The sequence below is a fragment of the Equus quagga genome, chromosome 15, assembly GCF_021613505.1.
Source record: "Equus quagga isolate Etosha38 chromosome 15, UCLA_HA_Equagga_1.0, whole genome shotgun sequence".
Lineage (NCBI taxonomy): Eukaryota > Metazoa > Chordata > Mammalia > Perissodactyla > Equidae > Equus > Equus quagga.
The window spans coordinates 90,036,830-90,046,372 of record NC_060281.1 but is presented as its reverse complement, the minus strand read 5'-3'; the positions used below and the strand labels follow the sequence as shown (position 1 = coordinate 90,046,372).

The 9,543-nt window shown below is 44.9% G+C and overlaps 1 protein-coding gene across 2 annotated transcripts in view; it reads left to right on the top strand.

The window, feature by feature from the left end:
• Nucleotides 1-101: 101 nt before the first annotated feature.
• Nucleotides 102-9,543, top strand: part of PI4KA (phosphatidylinositol 4-kinase alpha) — a 146,488-nt gene continuing 137,046 nt past the window's right edge. For both annotated transcript variants that reach the window (XM_046639275.1, XM_046639276.1), the window contains exon 1: nucleotides 102-311. In XM_046639275.1, the coding sequence (XP_046495231.1) occupies nucleotides 150-311 (162 nt within the window). In that variant the 5' untranslated portion in view covers nucleotides 102-149. The remainder of the gene's footprint in view (nucleotides 312-9,543) is intronic.

Genomic DNA, 9,543 nt, shown 5'->3' with positions numbered 1-9,543 from the left:
GTGGGACCGCCCCGCGGCCACGCCCACCCCGTGTCGGCAACAGAGAGGTCACGTGGCAGGGAAGCCGGATGCGGCCGCGCCTGCGCCTTGAGCTTTGGCGTTCGCGGGCCAGCTGCGGGAGGCCGGCTGGCTGCGCCGCTGCGCGCGCGATGATGGCGGCGGCCGCGGCCCGGGGAGGCGGCGGCGGCGGCGCAGGCGGCTCCAGCTCCGGCTCCGGCTCCGGCTCCAGCGCCTCGCGGGGTTTCTATTTCAACACGGTCCTGTCACTGGCCCGCTCCCTGGCTGTGCAGAGACCCGCATCCTTGGACAAGGTAGACTCCGCCGGCCTGGCCGCGGGCTGACAGGAGGAGGGGTCTGGTGCGGCGAAGCGGGGAGGCGGGGCGAGGGTCTGTCGGGGGCCGAGGAGGGGTTGCGAGCTGCCTCCGACGGGAGGGGCCTGGCGGGGAGGGAGCTGGCGGGGCTAGGGGGCCCGTGGGCGGAGGGGACAGAAGAAGGGAGAGGGTCGTGGGGGAGGGAGCCGTGTGGACGGAGTGGGCTGGGCGGGCTGGACGCCGCGGGCGGGCAGGCGCGGGGCGGGCGCGGGAGGGCCGCGAGCTGCAGGCGGGCGTTCGAGCTGAGGAGGCGCCTTGTGCCATCGCTGGGGCGGGGGCGGCAGTACGGAGCAGTGGGAAGAGCCGAGGACCAGGGTCAAAACCTAGGGCTCTGCTCTCGATTTTCCCGTCTTTTTGTCCCGTGACCTTGAGGAGATGCCTTTCTCGTAAAATGGGGGTGCTTTTATCTGCTTTGCCCGTTCCACGGGGTTGGCTTGAAGGACAGATAGAAGAGCGTATCTGAAATGGAGATCTGCTACGCCTTGTTTTTCTGTGAGAATAGAGGGAGCGTTAGACAGGGTAAAAGATTTGAAGGAGGGACAGTGGCAGCGAAGCGGGAGTGAACTGTCAGTGGGCAGAGAATTGAACTTGGGATTCTTCAGAGGAGAAAGAAGAATTCATGCCGGAGGAATCCTTATTTGAGGAGAAAGGTGAAAGTAGAGAATCCTCAAAAATCTGTGGGAAGGACGCAGATTTTAGAGTCAGACCTACATTTGGTCCCTGCACTGTCACTTGCTGTGTGTTCTCTTGGACAGGTTACTTTAAATCTCAGAGCCTCTGTTTCCTTACCTGTGAAATGAAGTGGTTCTGGAGGATTAAATGAGTTCAAGCACATAATCCTTCCTACGGAGCTAGGCACAGAGTGGGCGAACAGTAAAGGTCAGCTCTCCATCGCGGCCAGTGTATGAGGAGATCTGTTGCAGTGTGTTAGCACTGCAGGGATGGGATTGTTTTTCCACGTAGCTTTCTAGCAGATGAAAAAGAAACATGTCTGACAGTAAGGGAAGAGGAGAAGTGAGTGAGACCTGCCTGCTGCAGTTGGGAGTGGTTTTGTGGCTTGGGTGAGAGGTGAAGCTGAAAGGCTGTTTGGGGCACTTTGGCAGAGTGACCTAGTCCTTCCTTGGCTTTGTGGGTTCTCAAACTTGATTTTGTCATCCACCTGCAGGGTGAGCAGGTCCTGGGAGACTCATGCCAACCCGAGTCCTAAGTAAAGGAGGAGTACAGGAGAAGGGAAAGAATATGAGTTGTAGGCATACGACTGCCTGAATTTAAAGTGTGTATCGTTTGCTTACATTAGCATGACTCTGGGCAGGTCAGTTCCCCCATCTGATCTTCTGCTTTCTTCTGCAAAATACAAGGGCAATACTTGTCAGGAGTATTGTGAAGATCAACAAAATGACAGGAATAAAAGCAGGCACACGGGGCACCTGATGAATAATCACTGTTATTGTTTGAGGAGCATGATTAATGGACCACGGTGCGGATTTATTAAATCAAACTCATCTCAGCTAGTCCCCACATTCTCTTCTTGAAAGGGGGACCAAAAAGCAGATGAGAAGTTTGCTTCTTGGCCTCAGGGAGAAGAGAGAAGAGAGTCCAGGGAATTGGAGGATCTTTAAAAAGATAGTCCTGCAGCTGCAGCAATGGTGCCACCCTTTTTCACTCAGTAACTCTGAAAAGTACACCTTAAACTCAACTTGCCTTCTTTGGCCTTCTTAGCTAATCAGGAGAACACTGCAATATTGTTAACTGTTTCAGTTGTCAGGATTATAATATATTTTCAAACAAATTAATACAGCCTTTAGGTTGGCAGCTCCCTAGTACCGTCTCTTATTTTGGGAGATACTTCATTTTCATTGGCAACACTTACAAATCACTGAGGCTGCTTGCAAGATTGGCCCTTGGCTGGCATCTGGGAACTTGGCACTTGAATTCTTCCCTCCATTCCCTAACCGATAAGGGTGGTTCACTATGTCTGGACTCTGTGCAAACCTGATTTATGTTGAACACCTGCTTTCCTTCTGGGAATCTGGAATTTTGATGGTTGCTAGGCAGACAGTGTCTGTGTGACCAGCCCCCAGTAAAAACCTTGGGTGCTGTGTCTAATGCACTTACCTACGCACAAACATTGCACATTTGTTACTGAATTATTTGCTGCTGTAAAAGGGAGCATGCTCGGGGTATACCCACCCAGGAGGGCGAGAAGGTGAGGAAGCCCGTGCACAGGTTTCTCTAGATTTCACTTGTGTCGTTTTCTCTTGCTGATATCCTTTCACTGTAATGAAGTTTAGCCACAAATACAGCTATATATACATGTAGGTGGTCTTGGGGACTCCAGAACACCTTCTTTCTTAGAGGAAGCTTCTGTAGGTGGCTGATCCCATCTAATATATGTGAATTATTCTTATCCTCATCTAGGACCTTGAGATTGGATTGTGCTTGGGATCATTGTTACTAGTTAGTCCTATAATATATGTCTGCTTACTGCATTCCCCTACTTTAAAACCATTGACAAGAAGCCCTTAGCATTCCTAAGGAAGAGATTCTTGAGGTTCTTAAGAGTTAAGGAATTTCTGAGTACCTACATGCCATAATAAAGACGGAGACTTAAGGGGGGAGATAAAGGTTGAAAAACCTCTCGGGGCTGGCCCCGTGGCCGAGTGGTTAAGTTCGTGCGCTCCGCTGCAGGTGGCCCAGTGTTTCGTTGGTTCGAATCCTGGACGCAGACATGGCACTGCTCATCAAGCCACGCTGAGGCAGCATCCCACATGCCACAACTAGAAGGACCCACAACGAAGAATATACAACTATGTACTGGGGGGCTTTGGGGAGAAAAAGGAAAAAAATAAAATCTTAAAAAAAAAAAGTTTGAAAGAAAAAAACCTCTCTCTCTCTCTCTCTCTCTCATTTCTTTGTTTCTATTCTTCTCTCTTGTTTTTTTGTCCAGAGGAGGCAGAGGACTGAGTGGGGCTTGGTCCAGTTAGGGTTGACCTGAGGAAGGCTAAATTTTCTCAACTAGACCTAACATCTCAATTTAAACATTGGTAGCTCAGGGAACCTTGACATGCTTTTAGTAGCACTTGAGGCACATTAATGACGTAACTTTCTCTATCTTTGTCCCTGTACCTGCCACAGTTGTGTTTACTTACTCCACTCGCCCACTCTAATCCCAAGTTGTGAAACCAAGCGCTACTTTGGTGGGTTTTACTTTTTTCTTTAACTTTCTTAATTCACTCTTTCATTCAGAAAACATTTATTGACACCTACTCTTAATTGGTATGTGCTAGGCAAGGTGAATAAGTCCTAATTTGGTTGCTTAGGTGACCAACAATAAGTCAGATTTGTTGCAAGTCCCCTATCTACTCTTTTTTTTTTAAAAGATTTTATTTTTTTCCTTTTTCTCCCCAAAGCCCCCCAGTACATAGTTGTATATTCTTCGTTGTGGGTCCTTCTAGTTGTGGCATATGGGATGCTGCCTCAGCGTGGTTTGATGAGCAGTGCCATGTCCACGCCCAGGATTCGAACCAACGAAACACTGGGCCGCCTGCAGCGGAGCCCGCGAACTTAACCACTCGGCCACAGGGCTAGCCCCATCCCCTATCTACTCTTGTATCCCAGGTCTGGAGATCAGACACCTGCCGTGTTCAGATAGCCAAACTAAGACCCCTCGGCATGTGTTCTCTGACGCATGTCTGAGTTTGACCTTTTCCTGGTGGGCTACCCCTTAGACTGCAGTCCCACCCCTGGGGCCCACCTCTGGGATTGCAGCCCACCTCTGAGGACGCCCTCTGTGAAACCCTCTGGACCATATTTCACTCAGTCTTTAGCCCTCTCCCTCGGGGAGAAGGGAAGAGAAAAATAGACAAGAAAGAGTCATGTCTACACTAGAATCCCCATGTACAGTGGGTTTCCATACTCCCTGTTTCTGGTTTCTATCTGCCTGCCTGTCTTGTTCTACTTTCCTGGTTCTCACTTGTCTTCAGAATGTTGCTGAGCTGCCGCTGCCAAGCCTCTTCCACGCTCTGCCTAGTTATACTCGTCTGTATCTAGGAAATCAGGTGACCTGTTCCTGCTTTCCTAGTCTGGTGCCATAGTAATGGAGACCCCAACCTGGGATATGGAGAGTTTTGGGCAGACCTGCAAAGTCAGCAGCATTCCTTGGGCTTTTATTCCTCTTCCCACCCTCAGGAGGCTTTGATCAGAGTCCTTTCTCTTTTCTTCAGTTAGAATGGCAGAATCTCGAGGAGTCTTAGTTAACTATTGATCTGATGTTTAAATGGCACTGCAGCATTAGGGACAACTGGACTCTCCCTGGTGGACAGATGTGCTCCAGAAGATGAGTTGGTTAATTGTCTGATTGGAGGAATGTGTGGCCAGGTGCTTAGGGCAGTGGGCTCTCTTGAGTTGATGGTTATCCAGTCTGTCCTTTAGAGTGGTCTGCCATGGAGTAAAAGTCATGGTGTTGGCATTTTTCCAGCATCATGAAGCTGAAAATTTCACATCTTTACTTGCTTTCCTCTATGAGGCAATGTTAAAAAGAACCATTGTACAGTGAGAGGAGAGAGAATGAGCATTGGCAGAGGAGATTCATGTTGCTAGAACCATTGTTATTAACACAACTCTAAAATATTTTAAGGAGAAATTGAAAGAAGAAAAAGTCTTTACCTGTAATTATGCCACATTACCTGTATTAGTTTGCTAGGTTTGCCATAACAAAGTACCACAGTGGCTGAAACAAGAGAAATTTATTTTCTCACAATTCTGAAGGCTAGACGTCCAACATAAAGGTGTCAGCAGCGTTGGTTTCGTTTGAAACCTCTCTATTTGGCTTTTAGATGGTCATCTTCTCCGTGTATGGTCGTCTTCTCCGTGTCTTCACATAGTCTTCCCTTTGTGCCTGTTTACATCCTAATCTCCTCTTCTTATAAGAACATCAGTCAGATTGATAGGACTGGTCCACCCCTAATCACCTTGTTTTAACTTAATTACCTCTTTAAAGACTGTACAAATGCAGTCACATTCTGAGGTACCTGGGGGTTAGGACTTCAGTATGTGAATTTCAGGGGGAGCACAATTCAGCCCATCACATTAACCCATCAGCACTTTCATTTCTTAGAGTTCCTTTTTTGTGTTTAAACATATATAGCTATATTCACTTTATTTCCTTTTTCAAAAATAGCCCATATTTATTATTTTAATGACTGCATATCACTTTTTATATTGACAGACGATAATTTACATAAGCATTTCTCTGTTTAGACTTAATAGTTTTTCCCTTGTAAAACAGCATTTTTGTACACCCAGCATTTTGTCTTCTGAGTTACAACCTTGTGTCACATTTTAGGTGGGGGCACCGGCAAAGTGGTTAAGTTTGGTTAAGTTTGCGTGCCTGCTTCTGCAGCCTGGGGGTTCCCGGGTTGGGATCCTGGGCGTGGACCTAGCACCGCTCGTCAAGCCATGCTGAGGCGACATCCCACTTAACAGAACGAGGAGGACCTACAACTAGAATATACCACTATGTAATGGGGGGCTTTGGGGAGGGGAAGAAAAAAAAATTGTAGATGGGTCTTGATATTTACTCCCAACTGTTTTGAAAGGACTGTGCTTAATTATGATGGCATCAGCAAGACACCTTATGTGTATTTATCTATAGCTTCACCATTGTTGGATTTTATTTTCTTTTATTTTTTTCTAGCCAACTCAGTAAGCATCAAAATGTACCTTATTCTTTTGATCCCAAGATAATGATATTTGACCATGGTTGGCTATGTTCTATCATAAATTAAATAAGCAAAAGCCCTCACAAGACAGAAGTGCTAGGATCTTGTAATATTGCCATGTTCTTGTTTTCTGCTGTGTGGAAACTCGAATTCAGTGTTCTCTTCAGACTTGGAGTCCTGTTGCTTGAATATTGTCTCCTAGCTGTGCCCACTCTGGGTAGTTTATTTTTGACAGTTGATTCTACGAGGTGTGCACACAATCTCAAGGCTTAACTAATTTACAGATTAGTAGCAGCAGTGATACGTGCAGGACTGGCTAGTGTCTGTCCAGAAGGGAGCCAGTGGTGGACTATGTGACTTTTCAGAAAAAATTTCCTGGAAAGAGGTTATTTGTTTGGCATTTTGCTGGAGTGGGGGTGGAAGGTACAGATAACTTTTTCTTTGGGCCCCAAACCTTTTCTCTGTGGCTCTTGACAGGTATGTGAAAAATGTAATAGAAGGTAAAAAATTGAAACGTGCACTAAGAAAGTGCAAGCGTTTGGGACACTTGCAGGGAGGTTACTTTCGGCTGAGATTTTAAATGGGGGGGCGTGGAAGTGATGGAGAGGGGCATTTATAAATGCCAGGAATGGTTGGTGAGGGAAGATCATCACAGATGGAGAGAACAGAGAGCAAAGCACAGAGGAGAATGACGAACAGCAGATAATAGGGTTTGGCAGGAACAGTATATTTAAAGGGAAGGGTGAAGAAGAGACTGGAGAAGAAAGCAGGTGACCTCATATGTGGTCCCAGACTCAGAGGTTGGATTTAATTGATGAGACAGGGAAGAGTCCTTGAATGTTGCAGGGCCTGAGAGTTATGTGTGTCAGGAAGATTATTATGGCTGCATTGTTTGTATTGACGGCTTTAGAGAGTCTCAGAATTGATGTCATTAGCTGTTTGTTCCCCCAGAGGGCAGAAGTGTTCTATTTCTGACTCCTTACTGCGGATTCCCTTTTCTGCTTTGTTTGCGGTATCCCCCAGTGGAGATGTAGTTGCCTCTAAATCACCAGCAGCTATTCCCATCATTGATTTTTTAAAAAATGTTTTTTTAAAGATTTTATCTTCCTTTTTCTCCCCAAAGCACCCTGGTGCATAGTTGTATATTCTTAGTTGTGGGTCCTTCTAGTTGTGCTATGTGGGACGCTGCCTCAGCGTGGCTTGATGAGTGCTGCCATGTCTGCGCCCAGGATTCAAACCAGTGAAACACTGGGCCACTGCAGCGGAGCACGCGAACTTAACAACTCGGCCACGGGCCGGCCCCCCATTATTGATTTTTTAAAATTTTATTTTAGGGGCTAGCCCGGTGGCTCAGGGGTTAAATACGCACATTCCACTTCAGTGGCCCAGGGTTCGCCGGTTCGGATCCCTGGTGCGGACATGGCACCGCTTGGCAAAAGCCATGCTGTGGTAGGCATCCCACGTATAAAGCAGAGAAAGATGGGCATGGGTGTTAGCTCAGGGCCAGCCTTCCTCAGCAAAAAGAGGAAGATTGGCAGCAGATGTTAGCTCAGGGCTAATCTTCCTCAAATAAATAAATTAAATAAATACAATTTTATTTTATTTCATTGAGGTAATAATAATTTATAACATTGTGAAATTTCAGTTGTACATTATTATTTGTCAGTCACTGTGCATATGTGCCCCGCCCCCCAAGCCCCTTCCTCTCTGGTAATGCTCATCTGTTCTTTTTGTCCGTGTGTTTGTTTATCTTCCACAGATGAGTGAAATCGTAAGGTGTTTGTCTTTCTCTGTCTGGCTTATTTCGCTTAACGTAATACTTTCAAGTTCCATCTATGTTGTTGCAAGTGGGACAATTTTGTCTTTTTTTATGGCTGATTAGTATTCCATTGTGTATATTTACCACATCTTCTTTATCCAGTCATTAGTTGATGGGCACTTGGGTGGCTTCCACTCTTGGCTATTGTGAATAGTGCTACAATGAACAGGGTGGGTGCATGTGTCTCTTTGTATTGTTGATTTCAAGTTCTTTGGATAAATACCCAGTAGTGGGATAGCTGGGTCTACGGTATTTCTATTTTTAGTTTTTTGAGAAATCTCCATACTCTTTTCCATAGTGACTGCACCAGTTTGCATTCCCACCAGCAGTGTATGAGGGTGTCCTTTTCTCCACATCCTCTCCAACATTTGTTCTTTTTTGTTTTGGTAATTATAGCCATTCTAAGAGGTATAAGGTGGTATCTCATTGTAGTTTTGATTTGCATTTCCCTGGTGATTAGTGATGTTGAGCATCTTTTCATGTGCCTATTGGCCATCTGTATATCTTCTTTGGAAAAATGTCTGTTCATATCCTCTGCCTATTTTTTGATTGGGTTGTTTGGTTTTTTTGTTGCTGAATTGTATGAGTTCTTTAGATATTTTGGAGATTAACCCCTTGTCATATATATGATTTGCAGATATTGTCTCCCAAATGATGAGTTGTATTTTTGTTTTGTTCCTGGTTCCCTTTGCCTTGCAGAAGCTCTTTAGTCTGATGACGTCCCATTTATTTTTTCTTTTGTTTCCTTGCCAGAGGAGAGATGGTATTCAAAAATGATGTTAAAGAGTGTACTGCCTGTATTTTCTTCTAGGAGTTTTATGGTTTTCACGCCTTACCTTCAAGTCTTTAATCCATTTTGAGTTAATTTTTGTGTATGGTGAAAGATAGGGGTCCACTTTTGTTCTTTTGCATGTGGCTGTCCAGTTTTCCCAACATGACTTTCATTTCTTCATTGTAGGTTCTTAGCTCCTTTGTCGAAGATTAGCTGATTGTAGATGTGTGGTTCTGTTTCTGGAATTTCAATTTTGTTCCATTGATCTGTGTGCCTGTTTTTGTACCAGTCATGCTGTTTTGATTACTATAGCTTTGTAGAATATTTTGAAGTCAGGGATTGTGATGCCTCCAGTTTTGTTCTTTTTTTCTCAGGATTGTTTTAGCTATTTGGGGTCTTATATTACCCCATGTGAATTTTAGGATTTTTTGTTCTACTTCTGTGAAGAATATCATTGGAATTCTCACTGGGATTGCATTGAATGTGTGGATTGCTTTAGATAGTATGAACAGTTTAAGTATGTTTATTCTTCTCATCCATCTGCATGGAATATCTTCCATTTCTTTATGTGATCATCGATTTCTTTCAGTAATGTCTTATAGTTTTCATTGTATAGATCTTTCACCTCCCTGGTTAGATTTTTCCCCAGATGTTTTATTCTTTTTGTTGTGTTTGTAAGTGAGATTGTATTTTTGAGTTTTCTTTCTGTAAGTTCATTATTAGAGTATAGAAATGCAACTGATTTTTTAAGTTGATTTTGTACCTTGCAACTTTGCTGTAGTTGTTGATTATTTCTAATGGTTTTCTGATTGATTCTTTTAGGATTTTCTATATATAAAATCATGTCATCTGCAAACAGTG